Below are 27,902 nucleotides of genomic sequence, written 5' to 3'. Positions count from 1 at the left end.
TACTTCTGTGACACTGCTAATACTGTCCATAACCATGTGAAAAATAACCTGCTTTAGGTTTCCATAGCACTGAAAAAATCCTAAGTAAGGAGAAGCTGGCTGTACGCTGAATTAGTTTAGGAAAGCTTTTATGGAAAATGTGAGTCTTCAGCTGATTCTTTACCTACTGGTCAAGAACCCAAGGATCAAATTCCCAGGATAGGGAATTCCCTGGCCGTCCAGTGGTTAGGACTCGGCACTTTCACTACTGGGGCCTGTGTTCAATCCCTGGTCAGGGAACTAAGATCCTGCAAGCCGAGCAGCCAAAAAACAAAAAAGCCAGGCTAAAAATTCAAGGCAAGTATGTAAAATTAAGAATCTGTACCTATGTATAGATTAAAATAGGCTAAAACAGAAACATAGCTTTGCAAAGTCTAACGCATTTTAGTTAATATGGTGAACTTGCTATGGTAAACTGGAGTAATATAACAATGCAATGTTCTGGTTAATTGTTGTTATTTAATGACAAATGCAATGTTCTGGTTAATTGTTGTTGTTATTTAATGACTTAGACTTTACCTTTCTGGCTTATAACTTCATTAAAAATCTTTCTGAAATGAATTAGTTCACATTTCTGGCCCAGTTGTATATTTTATACTCATTTGCTATTGACTGAGAGCCTAATGTGTGCCTAGAACTGCACATACAAAGATGAGTCACTTGCGGTTGGAATATGCCAGACAGATTGGGGTAAAAGCATTCTAGGCAGGAGCATGAGGAAAGGAAGTACTCAGAACATTAAGGAAATGGCTGTTATGGTTGAGCACCATGCATGTCAGGGACTGGAGGAGATCCTGCAGTGCCCAGGGGTCAACCATGTAAAATACTTACTCTGTATGGCACAGATCCTAATCTGTGTATTTTTTCACTTTACCAAAGTAAAGATGCCATTGAGCATTGAGTAGGATACATTGGGTCCAGCTTAACACTATAAGAAGGATCTGTATGTAGGACATCAACCAAGCCTCTGGAAATGCTTACAAACTCAGTCAGTATCAATTGTTGACTAGGACGGATTTCCTGAAAATCTGTCAATTTTTGAGAGGTTTAATTTTTATAGTGTTTATATTATTAGAATACAGATAAATGATACAGATATATGAAACCAGGCCAAACAATCTCAGAATCTACTGTGGAAATTTGTTTTATGAATGTATTCTTGGTTTAAGCCTACTTAACGTGGTTTCCCTTGTTCTGAAAGACTGAAGAAAAATATGCCAAACGAGAGCTTAATTGGACTAAAAAACTTACTACATTTTGCTCTTTAATTTTTTTCCAATTTTCAAAGCCTTTTAAGTTATTTATTACTATTGCTCCTGTTTTAAGTTTACTAGTGAAAAGCATAGGCTCTAGAATCAGATGGGGTAGAATCAAATTCTGTCTCCAAGATACCAGTTGTTTGACCACAAATTATTTAACCTCATTTTCTTCAGTTTCTTCATCTGTAAAATGAGAATAATCATAATTGTGTTAAAAGGTTATTGTAAAGATTAAATAATAATGTATATAAAGGACTTAGTACAGAATCTGGAGGACAGAACTACTCAGTAATAAGGTTAGCATTATCATGACATATCCTTTAATTTAATTCAATTTCTTTTGTATGTTTACTTTGAGTGACATTAAAAAGTAACTCTTACTAAAAGAAAATCAGATGTCATGTATTAATCAGTAAGTTACTGATAAGGAACTAATTTCATAAGGAAATAAGCATACAGAAGAAACTGAGTTAAAATAAATTTGAGGATAGAAGGTCAATATAATATGAGTGATTTTATTGAATACTGATGTAATATTTTTACAATGAATTTTAATAAATATTTTTGCAGTAGTCATACAAATATTTATTAAGCATCTGGTATATGCCAGGCCTTGTTCTAGGTTCTAGGGTAACATGAATAAACAAAATATGAGTAAACAAAACAGACAAAAATCCCTGCCCCCCTTGGAGTTTATGTTCTAATGTGGAAGACAGACAATAAAGCAAGCTAAACAAGTAAATACTGCACATAACACATTAGCTAGTGAGTGGTAAGTGCTCTGTGTCATGAACTGTAAAGAGTCTGGGATTTTACCCTTACAAGCTACCAAGCAAGCTGGTTAATGTTTCATGGACGCTGAGAGAAGACACAAAACTCCTGGGTCAGAGGCAGAGGACAAATTTATAACTCAGGGCAAAAGCAGTAGCCTGAGGTTCAGGTTCATGCCGGGTTCCCTCGCTCCACTCCCGAGCCCCATGGGGTCATGCGGTGGGACTGGATGAATGCCTGCCCATGTGATGGGTGGCATTATGGGAGAGGAACACTGAGGGATCTGTTGCTTTTATAGTAAGTGGAAGCAAGCCTGCTCTTTGCAGGGAGATGTAACCTCATCCTTCAAGGTTGCTCACTGCATACACAGCCCTGAGAAATGGCCTGGATAAAGGGTGCTCAGGATCTTGGATTCTTAGCACACCCCACAAGAACGTGCAGGGATGCTCAGGGTCCGTGGCAGATTGCCTCTCCTAATTGTATAAAGAAAAATTAAACAGAGAAGGAAGAGAGTAACTAAATACTACTCTGTTTTGCTTATGAACATAAAAATACTGTTTTATACTGTTTCATAGAACAGAAAAAGAAATACTATTTTACTTGTAGATATTTTGTTATATGTTTTATCTCCTGAAAATATGTAGATTTTAGTACAAATATGAATTTGTTATCTTGAATAAGATAATTTAAACGACAAAACATTAATAACTATCTCAAACTATAATTTTCAACTTTTAATTAAGGATTTTTTAAAGTTAATCAGTGATGTATTAGTATTTTCCTTAGTATAGTTAGTGAAATAATTTATAGGATTACAGTTAAAATCTGTCCCTGTATTAATGCTTGCCATGTAAGATAAGGCATATCTTATTTTTAGCATGTTTGCTCCCATGTATCAAGGGTCTGCTCCCATGCAGTTCAATACAGCAAACAATCCTTAAAGTTTAATTAAAAAATCTAAACCAAGTCCAATGTTGACTTGTATTATGTGGTATTTTGTTATTTACATGTGAATATTTAGACTCGGTGTTAATTTTCTCTTCTTTCAAAATCCTTAGAATTTCCATATGGTATTATGTCCATTTTTCCACATATTTGTGGTAAAGAACTAATTTCTACCCCGCCCGCCCCCCAAATCCATCATGGAGAGATAACATGCAATTAAAAAAATAAAAAACAAAAAACAGACTTACAAAATGCAGTCCCCAATATTTCATTCAATTCAAGAGATACAAAATTACTCTATCAAACTATGATGAAAGTTTCTAAATGCTTACTCTCAATTTCTATACTTACTGCAGACTGTAACAAACCCTAGACCACACTTTGAAGAGCACTGTTGTAGATTGTTCTCTATAATAGTTTGAGAATGTACCTGCGCCATATCCCCAGTGTCCATCTTTCTTGGATTTTTTATGTCTTTGGATTTACTTTTTAAAATCTTGGACCCACTAATGAGTTCTCTAAGTTTGTAAATTGTTATACAGATTATTCTTTTATTTGTCTTTCAAGCTTCAACTGGCTCTTCATATTTCAGATATTTAAGGATTTTGTTAGTGATTCCACCCTTTTTACCATATCCTTTCAGCTTTCTTTTTTCCAGACTCAAGAATTGTCATTTAACATACATGCATGAACACCAACATTCTTCATTGTAAAGAAAAAAATTACTGAGAAAAAATAAACAATAAAAAATTTCCAAAAAAAAAAAAGAATTGTCATTTATTTAGTTTATCCTTAAAAGGCAGAGAGGAAGAATGAAGCTTTCAGTTTAATTTAAAATCTGTGGTGTGAATGATGCATATGTGAAACCAAGGTTCCTAGCTCAATCCCTGTATGTGTCATTTAGTTCAGAGAAAGTTTGTTCTATAATTTCTGTGAGCTTTTCTAGTTGCTTCTGGTCACTAATCATATCCTGGAAAAATTATGGATTAACTTAATGTAATTCTACCACTGTTACTGGAAAAAGAGTGCACAATTCTAATAATAAATCATAGATGTAGTAGCAAGAATGTTGGCTCTGGAGTCTTTTTCCTATAGTAATATCCAGCTGTTTCAATACAGGCATGAAAAAATCATTTTAATTTCCCCTTCCCAAAAAACAGGCATAATTTATAGTTCATAAGACTCATAACAGATCTTAGTAAATGTTATTTTCCTCCTTTTTCTCCACAAAATACCATACATTATATTATTACATTTACCTTTTTCAACTAACTTGACTATTTCTCCATGCAGCCTGGAGGCCTTGGTTTGCCCATCACTGATCTTACAAATACTGGATGTTATTACATTTTCCTTTTATTTGTACGTTAATGTTCCATTCACTTTCTCCTTCTAAATGCCCCCAAAATAACTCAGTTGAGAAGTTTTTTCTTTTATATCTGGATCTGTTTTATCATCTAATCCCTACATTTCTTATATTTGCAGAACAATAAGTATTCCTCTAGCATCTAAAGACTCCAGGGCATCCGAATGGAGATGCAAAGTAGGTAGACAGATATAAAAATTTGGAGCTTGGAAAAAAAGATGTGGATTAGGAGAAATGGATTTAGAGGTCATTAGCATATAGATGGTAGCCTTAGGTATAGATGTAATACTCAGAGAATCTAAAAAGAGAAAAGAGGAATTCTAGAAACAGTAGCATTTAAGATGTGGAGGAAGGAGCCTGGGAAGAGCTTCCAGCAAGGTAGGAGAATCACGAGAGAACATGGCAATAAAAACATAGCCAAGCATTTCAAGAAAAAGGGAGTGATAAGCATTTTAAATATTGAGAGGAGTTATGCGAGATAGTAACTGAAATGTATCCCTTGCATTCAACAAATTGAAAGTCACTGTTTACCTTAATCAGTTTTAATAGAATGGGGCCAAAAACTGGACTATAATGGCTTAAGCAGCAAATATGAAGAGAGGAGGAAATTACAAATGTGGACTACTTCTCAGCCTGTTTCTGGAGCAAAGGAGAGAGGAGTTGATAGCTTCAGGGGATGCAGATTAGAGACTGATGTTGGTTTAGTGGGTTTTTGAAAGAAGTTTAAGTATGTTTATATATAGGAGGAAAATGTCTGTCGAAACCAAAAAACTATAATGACTATTAGTAACATAATGAGAAAAACTGTTGGAATTTTCCCTACTTTTTAAATGAAATTGACTTGAGAGTGTTTAAGAATTTGCCTTAAATCATCTGGTTGTTTTTATATTATCATAATTTTTCCTGATTACAAGATTAATACATGATTGTTATTAAAAAATTCAAACTTTGCAGAAGTATGTAAAGTAGAAGATAAAAGCCTTCTGTAATCTCAGTGATAACTGTTATCAGCAATTTTGTATATGCTATACAAGTTTTTTACCTATATGTAAGCGCATTGTTGTTCTGTAGGCTTTTTCACTTAACAGTGTAGTTAATTGATGATTCAGTGATGAAACTAAAGGTAAAAATAAACTAAGCCTATAGAGATTTTTACATCTTTTGATTTTAATATAAGGTTAATTAACCTTCATATTTAGGAATTTGATTTACAAACATCTGTTCTTTATCTTTCCTCTTTAGAGTGGATGTAACTGAAATTCAGGTAGCTTTAGTGATCGTCTTTGTGTTGTCTACATTTGGAGGAGCAACAATGTGGGACTATACGGTAAATCTGAGGATTTAAATTTATATTCAAGTACTTTAAAAATATTTAGGAAAAATATTGCATTGTTAATTTTCTTCAGAAATCCTTGGAGTTGTATTTAATAGTCATTCCATTTCTTAACCTTTTTTCTTCATTTTATAATTTTACTATTCTATATACCTTATTACAGCATGAATATACTACCCTATGCATGAATATACTACCACATAAAAGAAAACGACCCCATTTCCCTAATATAAAATTAAACAGACTAGTTGAACTACCTTTTCAGGCCAAAATTTATCTCATAAAATAGATATATAAAAAGTAAATTCAGTAAAATATTTTATGCTTGAAACTTGTCCCTCAATATTAGGAAAGAAAAGTTGCTAATTTGCATTTTTTATAACTTACTATAGTGAAGTTTCCCATGTTAAGGAGTGTTTTTATTTTCTGCGTGGTTGGAGACCTCAGTATTTTGATAAAAGTTGACTCTCAGGAGGCCACTGTTATAAATTCATGCTTTGTATAGGCAGAAAATTTATGAAGAAACTATTCGGTCTCTACAACCTAAGTTTACAGTATTGGCTGACTCAAAACTTCATGCCCAGAGAGTTAAGAAGAGTAATAAGGATAATATCAATAGTCAACAACTAATACTTACTCAACATTTACTATGTTCCTAAATATTTTACTTTCACTGTTTTCATCTGACCCTCAGAACAACCCTGTGAAATAGATACTGTCATTTTTGTGTTTTATAAATAAGTCTTAGAATGATTAAGTAATTTGTCCAGTGACACATAGCTAGTAAGTAAGTACTGGAGCTGATTCCAGACTCTGTTTTTAATGACTAAGCTATATAACCCTGGTAAAAATAGTAAGAGATACAAAACTAAACATACTCTTACCATAGGATCCAGCGACTATGCTTCTTGGTATTTACCCAAGTAAGTTAAAAATTATGTCTATGCAGGGAATTCCCTAGCAGTCCAGTGGTTAGGACTCTGTGCTTTCACTGCCGTGGGCCCAGGTTCAATCCCTGGTCAGGGAACTAAATTCCCAGAAGCTGCGTGGCACAGCCAAAAAAAAAAAATTATATCTTTGCAAAAACCTGAACACAGGTATTTATAGCAGCTTTATTCATAATTGCCAGAACTTGGAAGCAAGTCCTTCAGTAGATGTCCTCCAGTGGGTGAATGGATAAACTATGGTACATCCAGGCAATGGAATTGTATTCAGCGTTAAAAAGAAAGAGCTATCAAGCCATGAAAAGACATGGAGGAAACGTAAATGCATGTTATTTAGTGAAAGAAGCCACTCTGCAAAGGCTCCATATTGTATGATTCCAATCATATGATATTCTGGAAAAGGCAAAATGATGGAGACAGTGCAAAGACCTGCTATTGCCAGAAGTTACGGGGTTAAGGAGGGATAAATGGACAAAGTCCAGGGGATTTTTAGGGCAGTGAAACTATTCTGTGTGATACTATAATGGTGGATACCTGTCTACCTGTCATTATGCATTTGTCATTTATGCATTATGCATTGTCATAGAATGTACACCACCAAGAGTGAACCCTAATATAAACTATGGACGTTAGGTGATAATGATGTGTCAGTGTAAGTTCATGGATTGTAACACATGGATTGTATCACTCTGGTGGAGGATGTTGATAGTGGGGAAGCATGTGTGTATGAGTGCAGGGAGTATATGGGAACTCTGTGTACTTTCCGTACAGTTTTGCTGTGAACCTAAAATTGCTTTAAAAATTAAGTCTCTTTTTTAAAAATTGTAAGAGATTTCCCTGTGGCATTTAGTTTCAGAATTGCCAATCACCGTTCATATCACTAGGCTCAGAAATAGACTTTGAGCATATTTTTAAGTAGAGGAACATTCCCTGAGATATTCATATCCCTTCTTATCATGTAAGAATAAATAATAGAATCAAGGATACATAGGCCTCTAAAATATGCTAGAGGGATGCGATGTGTCTTTCATGGTACCTGTTCAGCCAGTACCCATTAGAAGGTGAACGTGGACTTAGAGGCACTTAGGCAACTCTGGTCATTGTCAGATGTGGTTGTTTTAAATTTGGAATTCTGATTTGGTTATACTGGGGAAGAATTTAATCTTAAAATCATTTCATTCAATGTTTTGGCAATACCATAGGAAGAAAGCATACCTACTTATTCTCATCAATAAGAATACTTAATTTAGATATAGATCTTCTAAATTTAATTGTTGATCTGTAGTTTCCACAAATTTTGGTGCAGTATTTCAAAGTATATTTTCAATACACAATAGCCTACAGCTTTTGGCAATTCATTGTTACTGTTTTTTAAATCCTTTGCTGCCTTTGGAAGTTTTCTTGAACAGCAATTGACCAACAGGTAAATATATATTGCTAGAGATTTAATCCTGGATATTAACTACACAAAACTTTTGCATGCACACACGTTTGTCACATTCATGATGCAGACCATGGTGTCTGACTGTCCTGTGATGCTGCCTTTTAGACGTACTAAAGTCAAGTGAACTATCCTTTTTCATGTTTCTTTAAGTCAGATGAAGGCTTGTGAGATAAAATACTTCATCCCACTTATTTAAATAGACTTAGCTGGATTTTTCACTTTAAGAGATAAAACCATTAAAAGAAAAGTTACCACTTCAGGTTACATTCCAGAAGTTAAGGTTTGATTATAAGAAAAAGAATAGCGTATTGTACAGGGCTGTATCATAATGTTTCTTTACTTTTTAATAGGAAAAGAAATTCTGTTTTCTTAATGATGTGTTTCTTTCCTCTACCCCTAAAGATACCCGTCCTAGAAATAAAATTGAAGATCTTACCAGTTCTCGGAGTAGTAGGTGGAGCAATATTTTCCTGTTCAAATTATTTCCATGTTATCCTCCATGGTGGTGTTGGCAAGAATGGATCCACTATAGCAGTAAGACATTAATTTCATCATCATTCAGTATTAATTTTATGATGAATTTTCTTTTCACCCAGCTACAGAGATACTAAAAATATGACAAAGTTCAAGAATAGGGAAGGAAACTAAAAATATGACAAAGTTCAAGAATAGGGAAGGAAACTAAATATCTTAAAAGAATTCTTTTTAGGCACATAATACAAAAGCATTTTTAAAACAGTTTAGACTGATGTTAAAGAATTTTTCTTCTACAGCCTTTCTCAGAGTAGACTTTTGTGACATTCGATTTAATCATCTGCTGTTTCATTACTGTACATAATTAAGAGTTACCATTTGTCTTCATGCTCGTTGTGCCTGGCCCTGATATAGGAGAGGAGGAGGAGTAGGGAATGAGTTCCTGATTGAATGTCAGGAAAGCTGCCAAAGGTCATGGTTTCACATATGGGGCAATTTATTAGTCATGAAGTAAATTTTATTGAAATTTCACTGAAATGTATTTTTAAAACTCTCCTAATATTTTAAAAGGTAAAAATTTTAACCTCAGTTCTGGAGTCGGTACACCTTGTATTTGTGTTCTTTACACTTTGCTCATCTAAAATTCTTTTGTATGTATTCATATTTGTTTTTTAAAACTTCTTCAATACTTTTACACAGGAAAGAGGCAGAAAGGAATTCTGCCCAGTTTTTAACAAATATAACATAATATCCATGTGTTTAAAAAAACATATTGTCATCTTCAAGATAGTTGATCATAAGAAGATAAGTACTTAATCCCATGATGCCATCTTCTGTCAAAACATTCTGGGAATGTCTTTAAGCTATAGTTCATTCTCTTTAATTTCTTCAGTGCTGTAGTTCAAAATTTCTGTCTTTTAAGGGTGGGTTTGATTTTGAGAAAGTCAAAGTCATTTGAAGCCAGCTCTAATAAATAAGAGGAGTAAAAACATGAAATATAGCATTTTTAGTTTAAAAAAAGACTCATTCTCTTAAATGACTTATACATTGGCTCTTAAGGCTATTTCAAAGGAATCCACCTAATTCATAAATTATCAATTTTTATGAATATATTTTATATACATAATTCAAAGGCAAAGTATAAAACTCACTTAGATAAATAAGTTCTGATATATTTGGAAATTTTAATTTGTTGTGTTTTGAGGTGTTTTGTCAGTTAACCTCAGAATTGTTTTAGGAATGTTAAAGTATTCTGCATAAGATGCTTAAGAGTACTTTTTGCTTGACCATGGATGATAAAATAGAATACTTGCTGGAACATGAGTTCCACTAAAGATGATGAGATTTAGTGATGATCAGCATCCACTTTAGAATATTTTACTAAGACATAATTCATTAAATGTTTGAAGGAAGACAAGAAATCAAACACTGTGTCTAAGGAGTGGTTGATTTCAAACTCTTAAACTGGTGGTTTTCCAACTTTTTTAGCAGCAGATTTCCTTGAATAAAATTTACAGAACCAAAGTACAGGTAAAAGCACTATTTTAATAATCTAAATATTTATAACATTACTATATAGTATAGTGTTTTATTAAGATATGATTTTGTAATATTTATAATATTCGTGTAATTTTATAGTAAGTTCTAATTTATAACATATAAACTTAACAAACAAGAATAAGCCTGCTTTAATAGATACATTTAAATTGGTGGTTATATATTTAGTAAGCCTTAAAATCAAATTTATTTCAATATTTTGTTTAGGATAAGCAGTGCTGAGAGCATCCTGATTCGCATAGATAAAAATGTAATGGGTCGGGTTGTACAATGTTACATAAGAGGGCATTTGTAGTCTAAATGCAAAAGGCAGGGGCAGGGGTGGGATATTGGTATAGAGAGAGACCAGGGCAGACTTAAACTCCTCCTAATCAGTGATTAAGATATTGTGTAAAAGTGGCAGGTTAAGCTTTATTTCAATATCTGCACAAAAATATGTTAACTTGGCAACTGGAGTGTTGATGGCCTTCAGCATGGTAAAATTTGGTATAGAATAAATCACGTTATTTTTTTAGTGGTTATTAGTTTAAAATGTGTGTTCATATAAAATTGGAATCAAACATCTAAGCACTGTATTACCTCTGTGTAACCCTAGGTTTCTGTGGAAGTTTGAAAAGCATGGCTAAGGTCTGTATACTCCTTTAGGCCATACATTATCATACTCTTCTCTAGGTCTCTAGTTCCTAACACAAAATAGATGCTTAGAAAATACTTGCATTGTAATAAATGCATTTTTAAAATTTGGTGCTGATTTTCTGCTTTATCCATTAGGGTACCAGTGTCTTGTCACCTGGACTCCACATAGGAATAATTATTATACTGGCAATAATGATCTACAAAAAGTCAGCAACTAATCTGTTTGAAAAGCATCCTTGTCTTTATACCCTAATGTTTGGATGTGTCTTTGCTAAAATCTCACAGAAATTGGTGGTAAGAAATTCTTTTAATTTATGATTCATGGTATAAATATGTACTTGTTCCTCAAACACAAAGCTGGAAACTATTTCATACAATGGGTAGGTTTTTTATGGTGTTATCATCACAATAGTTAGCTCTTTGTGCTCCAAGTAATACTGTAAATGAATGTTAGATTCACAGACTCCTTAGTGTATATTAAGTTCTTTTAATTATTTGTTTAGCAATGATTATCAATTATAACCTTCTGATATCAAGGAATTTAAATATTGGAAACTTTAATAAGCTACCCAGTCATGAATTTGAGAAATTTTAGATTCAGTATTCCCATATCAAATGTGAGATTAAATAAATGGTCTCTTTATCCTTATTTGTCTTAATAGTAAATTAAACTTCTAGTTAATTCTATCCTGAAACTAAAAGCTAAAACATTTAAAATTTAATGGTGAAATTATTTTGTTTACTTTTTTATAGATAGCTCACATGACCAAAAGTGAACTGTATCTTCAAGACACTGTCTTTCTTGGCCCAGGTCTTTTATTTTTAGACCAGTACTTTAATAATTTTGTAGACGAATATGTTGTTCTATGGATAGCAATGGTAAGTGCTTTTTTGGTAAGATTTTTATTTATTTTTAACAAATGTCAGATAATACTATGCTTAAGAGTCATTTCAGTGAGATATCAGGTAGCCTTACTTTCTAATCTATACAGTAAGTGTTTCTGAACATTTAAAATTACTTCTTTAAAGCTTGCTTTATATTGTGTTTGAAAACGGCCCACATATCTGGAGATCAGGGTTCCAACAACCTAAATCCTTAAAAACACAACTGTGTACCTTAAAAAAAAATAGTACCAAAAAAACAGTACTAAGATGTCAAAAATCACTTCACTCTCTGGCAAAGGACTACAAACATGTATTAGTGTCTGACTTATTTAATCCAGCTTGTTAGAATTATTATGAGCTTATAGCAGATAACAGGTAAATTAAATGTAGTTGGTGTTAGCAGAGGTGGGCACTATTGTATCAAGAACTGTCAGCTAATACTGAGGAAACAAAACAGAACAGACAGTACTACCCAGTACAGGGTTCTGGGACCATTTTGTGCTAGAAGTAAGCAACCCTACATATCTGTATGGCCCTTGAGGACAGTGCAAAATTTATATTAATAATGATGACTCTTATCAAGCAAATTAAATTCTCATTGATTGCATCCTGCTTAAAAAGTGATGTGGATAATACATATATTAATTTCTATTCAAAATTATTATAAAATAGAATTTGGTGCATAAGAGAGAAGCTTTAGCCATCTGAGGAAAAGAAAATCATTGTTGGTAACACTTTAATCACACAAGTGGATAAAGGAGGCATTACTAAATTTTTTATTTTACTAAGACATTATCTTTATGGTTGGTCTTCAATTAATGGTAGTTCTGGACAATTTTGCTGTATTTTTCCCTACCTCCAGACCTCACTGGACTTCACCAAATTGTTAGTGATATACAAAAACTGATATTAAAGTTAGCTAAAAGAAACACTGAACCTTTTGATAATTTAAACGATCTCACACTATTTGTTAGATAGAGGTATTAAAACAAAGCCTATCTGTTCTGTGCATGGACCCCTGGGGTACATCTGATCATCCTTTATACTAGGTTCTATAGTATTATACTTTTTTTCAGAGTAAGTTAATAACTTAATATCCATTCAGAAGTCTTCCATTCTTCAAATAGTGGTGAGATGTAAATCTTAGTCCTTGAAAGTTTCTCAGGCAATATTCTAAAAAATGTTTGAAAATCAGAATAATTTCCTTTAATTTGCTATCTACTATAAATATTATTAGGGCTCCAAAACAATCTAAATGTAAGAAATAGGTGGTGATTTTTCAAAATGTCTGAAAATTCAATGTAGGGTTTCTTTTAGTGAACGTAGGTATTACCAAATGGAATTAACAGAATTAAAATAGCAGGTGTTAAAAATTTGAGCACCTAATTTGTAATGAGTGAGTTGGCCTGGTTTTACGTCAGTGGTGGAGATTATGGTGAGAAAGTCGAATTCAATTTTTCTTTGAAACACTTTGTGGACCACAATTAAAAACAAACAGAAAAACACTATGTGGACCAAAATAAACGTATTGTGCCCTTCGGCATCCTTAGGGAAAAGGCTCTTGCTTCAGAGAGAAAAGAGTCAGACGGAGTTTTTCAAGTAAATGATAAGGAGATTTTTCCCCTCAGTGGTGAGAATTCTCTCTCCACCAGCAGAGCTGTGAGGCTCCTTTTTCTAAAAGGAAGCATTTGCCCCCAGCCTCTGGGAAAGTTCTTAAATAGTGTGCCTCCCTGCTTAATTTTGTAAAGAACACAATTTTGTATGGCCTTCCCTCAACTATGATGTCTCTTCCAGGCCTTTACTTTCTTACAACTACTCTCAAAGGAATAAGGAATAAGAAAAGTATATGATGGAGTGATTTCATTACAATGACTGATAGCCCCTTCTAGTAGAAAATTTGAGGCTTTGTTGCACAGTAGAAAATTGAAAGGATATGGAGTCAGAAGACTTGAGTTCTGTTGTTTTCCAGCTTTTTTAATTTAGTCTATACCTTTTACCACTCTGAGCCTCAGTTTCTGTAACTGTGAAATACCCTGCATATTCCAGAGGACTACAGTGAGGTCCAAATATGAACTATAAAATGTAATATTTTCGGTGAAGAATTTTTGGTTAAGGTTTGAGTTTAGGGGGTGAGGGGACAGAAAAATAGCTGCTGCTTTAGAAAAGACCATAATCCATTTTATATTTTCTTTTTTGCTTCTAAAGGTCATTTCTTCATTTGATATGATGGGGTACTTTAGTGCTTTGTGCCTGCAAATTTCAAGACACCTTCATCTAAGTATCTTCAAGACTTCATGTCATCAAGCACCTGAACAGGTTCACAAGCATATTGACTAATAGCCCAAGGAAAAGAGGAGAAGCAGTTAGGGGAACCTATGAGTGAAGGAAATCCCCTTTTTCAGGAGGCTAGTATACTATCAAATAAGGTTATATTTTAATACAAACATTAAGTCCTGTAGATTCCATTATGTCTGTTTCAGTGGCAAAGCCCTCGTTGTATATCAACATTTTTTATCAAGGTATTATCAGAGTAATACAATCTACAAATTAATTAGAAACAAAACCAAAGAAAGAAATTTCAATTTTCTGAGTATAAGAAATTGAACCACTATAGTTCTAAAGAGCAATCTCTTTGTCTCAGAAATCCTTATCAGACAATTGGGGTTTTCTCTGCCAAAGGATTACATAAAAATTCAGGAGTTAAAGGATTTTAGCCATCTTGAGGGTGATGCTTACTTCGCTAAAAATTGACAAGTGCGTTCATAATATTGCATATGTGCATGAATTGTAATAGTGTAATTATTGAGTCACATGATGTTATAGGTATTTTTTTATTAGCCATTTTCAAAAAAGGTATGTTAATTACTATTGTATAAAAGGAAATACTTGCTTTAGTATACCAACTTCTGTAATTTGTAGTTAGTAAGAGGAATTATCTTACCAGTTCAGAAAAACAAATGAATCTTTACAGTGAGGGCAACTTGTTCCTTGATATTCTGAGTTTAAATTTCATTGTCACAAAAAAAGTAGACATTAAACATTTCCCTTTGTGAAAAACAAAACAGTAGCTAAAGCACAATTGACATGTAAGAAAATTAGTAATTTATGAAAACATAGCAAAAATATCTTCCCTTTAGAATATCAGCTAAAGCTACTTCAAGTACACTTTTACTCATTAGAGGTAAAATGGGGATAAAATAAGTATCTGTTATTCAACCACTAACAACATTATGTACTGATTCTCATCTTTCCACTCTCACTTAAAAGTGTTTACCTTGCTCATTATGAATAATAGAACTATCACATGGGTCTTTGGTGATCCAAATCTTCGGACTCCCATCTTACCTGTTTGTAATTTTATCCAACAGTTCTGTAGACCATAAGCCATATGGTGAAATAATTTTTTTTTAAAAAGGAGTAATGAACATGTACTATATCTTAATATGCAAGAAAAAGGCATATTGAAAAAAGGGTAAAAGTTGATATTCCTTAAAAGGAAAAAATAGGGACTTCCCTGGTGGTCTAGTGGCTACAACTACATGCTCCACAATGTAGGGGGCCCGGGTTCGATCCCTGGTCAGGGAACTAGATCCCACATGCCACAACTAAGACCTGGTGCAGACAAATAAATAAATAAATATTTTTTTAAAAAAGGAAAAAATATATACTTATGTGAATTAAGTACACAGAAAATACTCTGGAGTACTTATTTTGCCTCTGAAACAACTGGTAAATTCAATAAGGACCTTCTTAATTTGAATAGTACTTAAAATTTATATTAAATTTTATAATACTTAAAATTTACATTCCAGCATGTACTTTGGCTTAAAAGGCTTTACAAAATGCAAAAATTTAGGAAGTAAACTGTCCCCTTAATGTCAGATATTTGTTAACGGTGGAGGACTGATTTCTTCCTATATAAGTTAGCACAGTTAGAAAAAGAGGATCAGTATGGATTCATTTTTAAAAACTTGGAAAACCTAAAACTAAGATAAGTGTGGGTTATGCAGCAAAAATTAGAATTTAAAATATGGAAAAACAGGACAAAGTCACTCCTTTCTCCATCTATTGGGCATATTTTTTGTTTTTGAATGATTCAATGAAAGGAGTTTCAGCAAAAAATAGTAAGTTTAACTCAAGTATTTCAAACAAATGCTGAAACAATATTTATTAAATCAAGAGTTTCATATGTTTTTCTATGTTTAAAAAAAGGCACATTTTAAAATACAGGGTATAGGAATTAACTGTTCAAGTTTGGAAATGAATGTAAAAACATCCATATATTTACTGAATATTAAAACTGAAAAACAAGACATTCTGTGTAATTTATAGTTAAAGACAGATGTGAAGTACTTAAACCATAAGTAATTAGGTATGTTAATGATATGCTCTTAATCATTACTAAGGGCATGTGTCATTTAATTGTGGACTGAGCCAAATTAAATGGCATTTTGATGTCGTTGTGGAAATGACATTCACAAATCCATGTCTTAAAATGGATTATTTATATATCTTGTTCAGTTGTGTTAATCGTTTTTAGCAGTTTAATTTATTCCAGAACGGAAACTTAAGTTGCATTTAATAAATTTTGTAAGTCAATAGAATGTATTTTCTTTTGAAATCTTATTTTCATTAGAATTGGTAGTGTAACTTAATGAATATGCATGAAAGGGTGTACGTATAAAACAGATTTTGTGTTTTTTTCCCTTAAAGAAGAACAAAATTAATTAACCATCTATACCTGTGCTTTCTACCTTTTGGAAGTGATACAAATACACTGAAGCTAAAACTTGAAATTAAATCATATTTATTGCTAAGAGTTAATTGACAAACGTTAGAGAGAAAAAATCACTATTAGTATTAAAGAGCTGAAAGCACGGTGGCACATATAATTTAGGAATTGCTGCTACTTGCATAACTTCATTATTTTATTTGGAGGTGAAGAAGAAAGGTCTTGCACTTACGCTAATGATTAATATGATGTAATATTTTAAACCAGAATTTTCAACCACTCTAAAAACTTACATGCCTCTTAGCTAATGTTATAATTGTATCATATTACTTAGGTTCAAGTTCTTCCTTCAAAGAGTCATCAGAATAACATGGATTGAAGAGACTTTCGAACACTTGCCATCTCTTGCTGCTGCTGTCACATGAAAGGAGATATTAAACATTTGTTTAATTTTTAGATAAGTGTTATACATATTTCAGCAAATAAAATATTTCAATGCTTACAATAATCCTTATTTTTTCAATTTTAAATATAATAACTTACCGTTTCCATCATAATTTTTTTTTGCAACATAGCCATTTCTTTTCTAAGTTCATTTTGTGCACCAGTAAGTAGATAATCGTGATTCTTCTCCAAGTCCTCCATACTCTAAAACACAAAAGGCTAGTTCAGTTACAAACCACCACTTTTCATCTCAGATTCAAAACTTATACAATTAATTTTCAAAAGTAGGAACTTTTTAATATTCAACAATGCATATTATTTATCTCAAAAATATTCTAATACATGAAAACCAAAATATCCACTAAAGGAATAGAAAATGTCAGACATAAATCAAATATTATTAAAGGAGGTACAATAGTAGTGTACCTTCTCACTGGAAGAAACAAACAAAAATAACACAAAATTTTATAAAAGGAATAGAAGCACAACTTCCTGTAGCTATGTAGTAGAAAATGGGGATTTAATTCCAATTTAGTTGGCAAAAGAGTAAGACTGAAAGGAAGGTTAGGAAAAAGGGTTAAAAGTATTCTAGGGCAAGAGCATAAACAAAAGCATGAAAGTGCAAAGTGAGTGAGTTCAGAGAAAGCCGTTATGTGGAGGGGTGGAAGTAATGGATGAATGTAGTAATTGGAGCATTAAAAAAAAGGATCATATTATTGGGGGGTGAATCTTGAATGCCTAAGAATTTAGAATGAGAAGCTACTGACAGTTTTTCAGGAGGGAAAAGGTAATGTTATAGAAAGATAATAAGGCAGACCCATGAAGGATGGGTTGGAAAACAGAGAAATCAGTTAAGAGTTTTCATAGTATAAGGAAAGAATGATGAGGTTCTGAACTAGGGCAGTAGCAGTGGATGTGAAGAATAAGCGAGATGGAGGAGTCAAATATAGTACTAAAGTTCCTACACCAAGTGGTAACACTTAGTGATAGCATTTAGCACTTAAATTAAATCGAACACAATGCGTTCAAAATGGAAAACTGTTAAGAATTTAAAATGTATAAACGAAATGTTTTCCCCTTAAACTGAGAAAAAAATTATCTTCTACTTCCACACATGAATTATATTTTATAAGAATGTATTATGTTACCAAATATAACAAACCTTTATGAACTGCTCATATAATTGTTTAATTGTTTTCAGTCTCTGGCTCTGAACAATTCTAGACTGTTGAAAAACTTTTTGTTGCTGTCGAAACATATTCTACAAATGTAAAAGAAAAATTATGTAATAACAATTCAGGTAAAATTTAGCAAAAATTAATTCTACATTACACTTAAAAGGAATAGTTTTTAAATCAATATTTTTAAGATTTTTAACATTTACTATGACTGAGTTTAGATAATTTGTGTTCACCACTTATATACAACAATAATATAATAACCCTACCAGTCATTGAGTAGGAAATCTCAACAATACTCAAAACATGTCTTAATTCTTGGTGCTTTCAATGTCAACACAGATGATCCTTACAATATTGCTGGTCTTTCAGTTTCTTGGCCTGTTTTCCACCAATGATTTTTGTTCTTCACCCTACTTTAGCCATCCACTTACATACGCATACCCTAGATTTTGTCATTACCAAAAACTATAACCTCTGCATAGTATTAATAATAGCAAACTTGATATTAACAATGTGTTAGGAAGCAAAGACCAACAGCTTTTATGAGTATGGTATGTGCCTGTACTTCTGCATTCAGCAGAATCAAACTCATAGCCAGCAGTGGGCAATGGAACCTGGCTAAGGTCCATGCGTGTACTGCAAGGCCGGCCTCTCCCTTCCTACTTGACACTTGGTTATAGTAGATTAATTATAAAGCCATAAAGCTAAGCATAATACTAACAGCTAGTTTTTCTTCTTGTTCCTCAGCTTTCTTCACATCTATATCCCACTGCTGGAACAAAGTCAGAAACTGCTGAGAATATTCTTGGTTAAGCTTCTGCCTGTAAAACGTAATGAATATTGTCATATTTCACATCAATATGGAAAAACTTTCAAAACAAAACTGATTTGACATAATTATGCTATAATAAAAGAGAAAATAATATCAAATTTTCAGATGTGAAGCCAAGAAGTTATGATTTATTATGATTCAGAAGTATTTATTTTCCTAACCAACTAACAGAAAAGCCCTCTCATGTGCTTTAAGCTCTTGAAAACTAAGGGAGTTTTATTGTACATATACATTTTCCAGAGAAGTCCATTTTATCTCCAAGCAATTTATTTTTCATTTTCTCCTACTGAATATAGGTTGTGATATGATAAATAGATTCACTGAAGTTATTATATTTATCATATAAGATTTCCAAATAGAAATATTTCACTTAATTTTTCCCCATTTTGGTACAATGATTTTGTACAAAAGAATAGTTAATTCAGCTAAAATATACAAATTATTTATAATACATAAGGTTGATCTTTTTCTACACTGTTAAACAGTTAACTATCATTAAGACTAATGGTTTATATGACATTTACTTTTTATTCAGCTAATGTATTTTTAGAATGAATATAAATTACCTTTATTGTTAAAAAAAAACCTCACACATTATTTAAAAGGGGAAAAAGGACATCTTTATTGATTTCTAGGAAATATATCTCAAGTCTGTGAAGGAATGAAGTTATAGGACTAAAGGACTTAGAGGAAAATCAAGCCAAATATACTTTTTTACTAGAGATCCCAATAAGTAGAAGATGATAGTACTTCTCATAATTTGCACCAATGAGTACTAAGAAATGATGCAAATGTTGTGGCAGTGAAAAAACCAACAGCTTTACCTTTGCTCTTGTTGGGTTTTCCAAACATTTTCAATTTTCTGGTTACTGGTTTTGAGAGAAGCCTTGGTATACATTTCTAGTCTTTTTCTCTTGGCAAGAAGAGCCTTGTTAATATCAGCTATATTGAAAATAAATACTCATTAAATTTAATGTGGAAGAAAGTTACTTTGTTCCCACATATTCAAATAAACATGGATAAAGCTGGTTCAAGAGTTTTGAAAAGATCTTTAAAAATACACATAATATCAAAAAGCAAGATCATTTCCTTGCTTTTTTTTTCTGAGAAAACTTTTAGTTATTGGTATCCCAATTCTGATTTTCCTAACTAGAGATAATCTTTTAATTTAGAAGTGATTAAAAAGAGCTAATAACTGGAAAAAAGGGTCTCAAGGACAGACTTTAATTTCTTCATAAGAAAACACTAATAAAGGCTAAATTTAGAACTCATTATATGAAACAAAACTATTTTAAGAGTCTAAAAAGAATAAAAACAGTTAAAGAAAATAATTTTTTAAAATATAGTCAGTGATACTTTAAAATATATTTTTTACTAAAAGAGACAAAGACCAACCAAGCATAGGAAAATCTTATTTTAAGTAAATATCTAAATAAATTCAAGAACCCTTTTAAATACTTTTTTATAGAACATTTTTACCAATAATATAAGTACTGCATTTCATAAACTTTTTAATACTTCAGGTAATTCTTTGCTAGGCACGTGCATATGGATCTACCATCAATAGTTATTTTTCAGTAATCATGATGAGGTGACCTACACTATTACATAAATATTTTGTATTTCCCATATCCATCTATAATAATAAATTTATAAGACAGATTATAAAACAAGCATTTTGTTACTACCAAATAGGGCAAAGCTTTCAAAAAAGACTTGATTATATGAATAATGCTAGAGAGGAGCCAAATATTGACTCTTTTATAAGAATACTATCCCCTAACACGGTTAATGTAACTGATATTTGACATACAATTTAAAGTTTATGAACTTTTTATCTGATCTCTTACTAGCAAGGTGATCTTTAATTCTCAGCTACATAGTTTAATAATGTAAAAATAAAAATAAAGAGTTATTTTAAAGGCTTCAATTTACACTGCCCTTCCTAAAGAAAAGAACACAGGAATGCCATAGAAAATAACTAAATTGAGAAAATGAAAAACTGACACATACACAGATATGTGCGTGTGTTTGTATCACATAGTCCGTGAAAGTCCAAACAAAGAGGGATAGACACTTTTCCCATCCATTTGTGCTCTAAAATTTCATAGTCCATTAAGCTCACACACCTATAAAGTAACAGGACCATTCTTAACTCACCATCGTTAGCACCATCTCTTTTCACATCAACAACTGGAAAAGGTTAGTAAGGAAATCTATGAAGCCGAACCACATATACTTGTGCAAAATCTTACATATGAGAACAAAGCATTAAATAACAGTCTTATAGTCCACTGATTATTATTTACTATTATACAAATTATATGGTTTAAAACAATTTTGAATACAAATATCTCCTAAAACATACCTCCAAATCTTTCCAACATATTCTGTACTTCACCCCTGTAAAAAAAATTACATCAAAAAACTTTTAATTGAGGATCCATAAAATATCATTCTTGTTTTGGAAGAAATATCACATGCTCAGTATTTTACATACAATACTCGTTGGACAACCAAATAGACTTTTCTTAAAGTCTAAGAGGTGAAAATTGTTTGAGCATATTACCCCATGTCTTCAACTATTCCTGCAGAAGTCCTCTTCTTCCCGTGTTTATCAAGTACTGGAGTCTTCCCTGAATTGACAATTAAAAAAAGAAAAAGAGTTGAAATTAAGTATGCTATTTTGGTAATTTTTAAATGGAGTAATATCTTAATTTTGAGGTTTTTTGAGGCTTTGTGACAAGATAAGTTTTTAAAGCAGACATATAAATGCACTACTTTCTCTGCAGGTTAGATGGAATTAAATCAGGATCCAAGACCATTTTACGGGAACAATTTTGCAAGTCTTCCTGTGTTAATGTCGTAATAATCTATGTACTGTTTATCAGACATCAGGCGAAAGATGCTATAGAAGCTTCACTGAGTCCGAATAAGAAACATGAAGTACATGAAAATAAATGCAGGACATGGTCACTGCCCAACACCATTAGCTATACGGTACCTTCAGTGACATCCTCCTCTGAACCACTCAGATGTTTTTTATCTGCTTTCTCAAAGTCATAGCCTCTTATAACCTGATCTTCCATGGATGTCTTCCCAGATTTCCCGGTATGTTTTCTTCCAGAGGGCACCATTTCTCGATGTTTTCTGATTTAAAAAAAAAAAAAAAAAAAGATCAAACCTGCTGAATCCAAAGACACCATTTAAATAAACTGGCAAATTTCAAAATGAGCGATATCAAATAAAGATGATTTTAGTTGAATACCACTTTAGAAGTCTCTTCATCTATTCTGTTGGACCAAAAGTTAACAGAAGAAGATAATGACTGCGCCGCCCCTGACGCCGGCGGTGCTGTGATGGAGAGTTCGCCTCTGAGGACGGGGAGGGCGGCGGAATCCTAGCCCGGCCAGCTTCTGGCTAAATCGGGGCAAATCTAGATCCTGCTGATTTGTCACAATGTGAAAATCGTAAGTACTGACAGGATCGATCACGAGCCCACCCCAAAGAAGTTGCCAGCAACAGAAATACAACATAAAACATTCTGCGTCCTGGGCCGCAGAAAATGACGTCAAGTCACGACCCCAGGCCTCGAGGACCAATGAAGGGGAGCCTTGGCTTCATCTAAATGGTGTCTGCGGGGTGTGGGCGCGCTGACGAGGGCCCACCCGCCCGGCGTCGCGTCCAGTCCCGAGGCAGCGCAGCCGGCGCCTTTCCGCCCACTCACGGCCCTGCCCGCAGGGAGCTGTACTGCCTGCAAATTCCTGTCAGAGGCCCCAGGGAGAGCCAGCGGGTAAGATTTACCTCACAGGTCAAGAATAACCCCTGGCTCAGATTCCCGCGCGGGACAAACGCTCCCCTCCTCACACCTGAAAAACACCCCAATGGCCGACGACCACAGTTATATGTCTCCGTACAGGCGTCCCCGCCGCTCCCGCCTCACCTGCCCCAACGCCTCAGACTTTACCTCTTCACAGCCTCGACGCTCCTCCGAAGCAACTCAGAATTAGCGCGGAAGAAAAGCCGACCTCGCCTCGCCCGGGAGCGTCTCTGATTGGCTGGCAGGAGGGCGCATGCGTGCAGCGGCCCCGGGGCTCCGCTCCCTTGGACGGCAAGCCCAGCGAGAGTGCTGACCCAGAGTACCTTGCGGGCGGTGATCTATGGCTAGTACACCTGAAGAGAGGCACTTTCCAGTTTCTTTTTGTAACTTAAGTTTAAAATTTTCACAATATTTTAATAATAAAGGTGCAACAGAATATAAAGAACACACAACTTAATTTGTGAAGTACAGTTTTACCAGAGCCTATTGCATCTCCTCAGGGAGTCCTTTCCCTCCCATCCCCCCCATTCCCTACTCAGAGATTATTATTTTTTTAATTATCTTGAATTTTGTGTTAATCATTGGACCCTCCCATTTTCTAAGTTTTGTTACCGCATGTATGTGCCCTGAGACAACTCTGCTTAGTTCTGTTTGTGTTTGGGTAGTATAGAAAGTTGTACCGTATTCTATGTAGTATTCTGTCACTCGCGCTTTTTTTTTAACCATTCTTTTTTTTTTAATCAGACATCAATTTTATACACATCACTTTATACATGTCAATCCCAATCGCCCAATTCAGCACACCACCATCCCCACCCCACCGCAGTTTTCCCCCCTTGGTGTCCATACGTTTGTTCTCTACATCTGTGTCTCAACTTCTGCCCTGCAACCCGGTTCATCTGTACCATTTTTCTAGGTTCCACATACATGCGTTAATATACGATATTTGTTTTTCTCTTTCTGACTTACTTCACTCTGTATGACAGTCTCTAGATCCATCCACGTCTCAACAAATGACTCAATTTCGTTCCTTTTTATAGCTGTGTCACTCGCTTTTTAAACTTAACATTACGTCACTAAGAGAATCTAGATGATTACACGTAGCCATAGTTCTTTCATTTTCACTGCTGCAAAATATCCCATTGTGCCTCTATTCCACCATTTATTCATTTATTTTCTTGTCTGTGGACATGTGGGTTATTTTCAGATTACAGCCTATATAAACAATGATACTATGAATATTCTAATCTCCTGCATATATGCTAAAGTTTTTACAGAGTACCTGGGTGTGAAGTTGCTCGGTCATAGGCTAGATGATGTAAAGCCAAATTGGTTTCAAATTTATACTCCCACCAACAGTGAGTTTCCATTGTTCAACGCACTCATCATCACTTGGTATAGTCAGATTTCTTAATTTTGCCATTCTAGTGGGTGTAAAATGATATTTCTTTAGGGTCTGCTTTTGTATTTCTCCAGTCACTCATAAGATTAAGCTCTTGTTATACTTATTGGCCATTTGCATTTCCTTTTCTTAAAATATCTATTTGGGTTTCTTGCTCATTTTTCAATTGGGTTATGTGTTTCTTATTGACTTGTAGCTCTTTATATATGGGGGCAGTGTTAATATTTATGACTGCTTTCTGTATCTTTTTAAAGGAATTTATTTTTATCCTGAAGTCATAAAAATACAAAAGTTTTAAGGTTTTATTTTTCATTTTTAAGCCTTTGTTCATCTAGAATTTATTTTTGTGCCTGGTGACAGGTAGGGTCCAATTACTTTCCTCCCCGCCCCTCACTGTGGAAACCAGTTGATTGAATAGTGCATGCTTTCCCTTTAACAGCTACGTCATCTGTCATGTTTCTGTATGTTCTTGAGTCTGCTTCCCCAGCCTGTTCCACTGGTCAGTTTGCCTATTCCTGTGCCAAAGTCAGTTTTCATCATTCCAGCTTTATTAAAGGTTTGGCATCTAAGAGGGCAAGCCACATCTTATTTTTTCTTCAGGAGTATCCTGTGTATTCTTGAACTTTTGCTTTTCTAGTAAATTTTAGAATCAGTTTTCCAAGTTCCAGGAAAAAAAACAAAACAAAACAACCTACTGGATTTTAATTGGAATGGCAATAAATCTATACATCAATCTGGAGAGAACTGAGTCTTCCGATTCTTGAATGCAGCATATTTTCCATTTATTTAGAACTTCTTTAATATAATTCAATAAAGTTAAATTTTTTTCTCTGTGTAGAGTTTGCACTTTTATTAGATTTATTTATAAATAACTTATATTTTGTCTCTATTTTGTTCAAATTGTTATATAATTTTGTTCTAATTGGTATATAAATATCCAATTGATTTCTGATATGGGTCTTATTTCTTTTTAAATCCACATTTTAAAAGTTTATTTATCTGTTTATACACAACATTGTTCCAGAAAGTGTTTAAGGTGGCTTAAAAGACTCCATAAAATACACCAAGGAATTAGTAATAGAAGAACCAGGAATGAAGCGTATGCAAAATGCTTATATAATCCTACTCGTTTATTCTAGGTGGACCACAAATTTGGCTCTAAGTTTTTAGCAGGCAGTCAGAAAAGGAAACTTAGTTACATCATTTACAGTGTTCGTAAAGCAAAAACAAACCAGTTACCCAAGCGAAGCACTGTTATTCCTAATATTAAGACCAGAAAGAAATTTCTCTTGAGAGGCTTCATAAAGAGGTCAGTGTATGATGTAATTAATAATCAGTGTTCTCAGTAGCAACCTAATGGGAGACACAAAGATGAATTTCACAGGGCTCTTTCTTCAATACAGGCAGATGGCATCACATCAACTTGAAAATCAGGAACAGCAATTTTATCATGAGTTTGGGGGTTGATGGGGGGAACACAATATGATATGGTCAAGGTACTCAGCTCTTTGCTTTGCTCAACAAAACCAAAGATACATTTTGGAACAACAGAGTTGAATCCAGTACCCAGAATGACTCCGGAGAAGTCCTGAAACCCTTAAAATTCCATGCAACATTTTCTGAATAGGTGCGTTTCTTCTTCTTGCCAGAGAAAACATAGTTTATCAGATACACTGTACTCAGCGTACCCAGGTGATACACATAAATTAGGAACCATTTCTTTAGACAATCTAGAGAATTAGACTACAAGTCATTCATGCTATTCAGATACTTATGTTTTCTTCTTATAGCCTAGCTTATTTTTCCTCTGCAAAAAGAACCTTTTTTGTTTCCATGTGGTGCCACGGCTTGGGTGAAGGTTTCAGGGTGGTTAAAAAGTTGCCTCCTGGCTGGAGGAAGGGGCTCCGGCAGAGATCTTGAGGCGGGGGAAGGCAGGGGGGTCTCGCAGAGGCCGCTGGGCTCTGTAGGCTCCTAGTCGCGCGGACAGGAGAGCCTTTCGAAGAGATACTCGCTGAGTTCGGCCTGGGGGCCCGGGCAGACTGCGCAGGTCGGTCAGGTGCACGCCCATCTTCTTGAGGAGCTTCTTGAGGAGCTCCTCCTGCAGGAAGCGGCTCTCCAGCAACTCGCAGAGCTGGGCGCCTGCGCTCGCAGAACCCGGGGCCTGCAGATCCAAGGGCGCCCGGTCCAGGCTCCTCTCCAGGGCCGTGGCGGCCTCCGTGGCGCCCCACTCCTCCCGGGACAGCTCCTGCCCGTCCTGGAGCAGGGCGCGGCCGCCCCACTGCTTCCGCATCTTCAAGAGAGAAGCTGGGCGCCCTTGCGCTTCTCAGCCAACTCCCGGAAGAAGCGGCCCACGCCCTCCAGAGCCACCTCAACGCCTTCGAAGTAGAAGCTCAGAGAGAGGTAAGGGGACGAGGCCCGAGGTGCAGGTTGATCAGGCGGCTGACGGCGGCCTCCACCTCGGTGGAAGAACTCTGCTGGATCGGGGTACTCGCGGTGAGTCAGCAGTGAGGAGGCCTTCTCCGTAAAGTGTGCTGTGAGGATGCACCCGGAAGCAGGGACCTGGGTCTTATTCTTCTCTCCAGCAGCTTGCTAAACACTTTTATTACTTCCAATAATTTGTCTGTAGAGCCTGGGCTCTTACAATAATATCATCTGTGAATAATGACATTCTCGTTTCTTTGTAGTTCGTAGGCTTTTTTTCATTTTCTGCCTGCATTGATTAGGATTTTTAGTACGAAGACGAATAAAAGCATGGATACTAGACATTTTTCCTAATTTTAAAGGGCATGTTTCTAAAGTTTCTATTAACAGCGATGATACTGAAACCGTGGGTTAAATCCATTTCACCTGCCGTCACTAATCAAGGTCGTTTTAAGATTTGCTTGACCTCCAAGCTGCACTTAGCCTAGACAATAAGGTGTTTGCCCAAGTTGTTTTCCAGCTGCTAAAGTTTGAGCTGAGCTGGGTAAGTCTGGATAGGACCACCCACCCTTCAGCTGGGCATTCCAGAGTGTCTTCTTGGTGACCTTTTGACATCAAAGGGCTAAAAACTCTACCCTCAGAACATGCAGAGGCCTGTTGCCTAGTTACACCTGCTCAGAATGTCAGTTACCCCACCTTTTTCCAATCACCTTTCCCCACACTCCCCATGCCTTGGACCGCCCTGCTTCTTTATTCCTTATCCCATAAATACCCCGAGCCCCTTGCCTTGGGAGGCAGAGCTGAGATTGGTTCTCCTGTCTCCTCGCTTGGCTGTCTTCTGAATAAATACCCTCTTGGCTGCAAACCTCGGCATCTCAGTGTTTCATCTTGCTGGGCGTCAGGCAAGACAAACCTGGTTTGGTAACATATACCATGTGCGTGATTTTGGTAGTTGCCCTTTTTGAAAGCTTAGCTTCTATTTTTAGTTTGCTAAGAGTTTTTTGTTTGCTTGTTTGTTTTATTTTGTTTTTTAAAATCATGAGTAAGTGTTGCATTTTATTAAATTCTTTTCTGTGTCTATTGAAACGATCTTTTCTCTTTAATTTGTTAATGTAGTGAAGAAAATGTATATCATCTCCTAATGTTAAACCAAATCTACATTCCCGTGACAAACCCAAGTTGATCACGATGTACTAACTTTTTAAGCACATTGCTGTGTTTGGGTTGTTCAGCTTTTTGTGTCCATTTTCATGACTGAGATTGGCTTGTAATTTTCGCTTAGCCTACTGTCCTTATCTGGTTTGTAATCAAGGCTATGCACATGGCTTGCTCCCTCTTCAAGTCTTTGCTCAAATGTCACTGTTCATCTCAATGAGGCCTGCTGTGCCTCCATTTTTAGATATTGTAATTGTAAACT

General features: G+C 34.8%; 2 protein-coding genes and 1 pseudogene across 2 annotated transcripts in view; 1 reads left to right on the top strand and 2 right to left on the bottom strand.

Moving 5' to 3' along the window:
• The window catches only part of CHPT1 (choline phosphotransferase 1), a 35,415-nt gene extending 18,522 nt beyond the window's left edge, over positions 1-16,893 (top strand). The window contains exons 4-9 of the mRNA XM_061206296.1: positions 5,623-5,707; positions 8,504-8,635; positions 10,904-11,062; positions 11,522-11,647; positions 13,859-13,969; positions 16,720-16,893. Of these exons, the coding sequence (XP_061062279.1) occupies positions 5,623-5,707; positions 8,504-8,635; positions 10,904-11,062; positions 11,522-11,647; positions 13,859-13,969; positions 16,720-16,764 (658 nt within the window). The 3' untranslated portion in view covers positions 16,765-16,893. The remainder of the gene's footprint in view (positions 1-5,622; positions 5,708-8,503; positions 8,636-10,903; positions 11,063-11,521; positions 11,648-13,858; positions 13,970-16,719) is intronic.
• SYCP3 (synaptonemal complex protein 3) lies at positions 16,746-21,979 on the bottom strand. Its single transcript, XM_061206297.1, has 8 exons — positions 21,847-21,979; positions 21,412-21,478; positions 21,211-21,245; positions 19,667-19,784; positions 18,732-18,831; positions 17,992-18,090; positions 16,929-17,033; positions 16,746-16,799 (listed from the first exon to the last, which is right to left on the bottom strand). Exons 1-8 carry the CDS (start codon positions 21,977-21,979, stop codon positions 16,746-16,748), a joined length of 711 nt encoding a protein of 236 aa, XP_061062280.1.
• Positions 21,980-25,934: 3,955 nt separating this feature from the next.
• Positions 25,935-27,359, bottom strand: LOC133101634 (ferritin light chain-like; annotated as a pseudogene).
• Positions 27,360-27,902: the final 543 nt, after the last annotated feature.

This window comes from Eubalaena glacialis, chromosome 11 (genome assembly GCF_028564815.1).
Source record: "Eubalaena glacialis isolate mEubGla1 chromosome 11, mEubGla1.1.hap2.+ XY, whole genome shotgun sequence".
Taxonomy (NCBI): Eukaryota; Metazoa; Chordata; class Mammalia; order Artiodactyla; family Balaenidae; genus Eubalaena; species Eubalaena glacialis.
The sequence above is the reverse complement of the archived record's forward strand: the minus strand, read 5'-3'. Positions and strand labels throughout refer to the sequence as shown.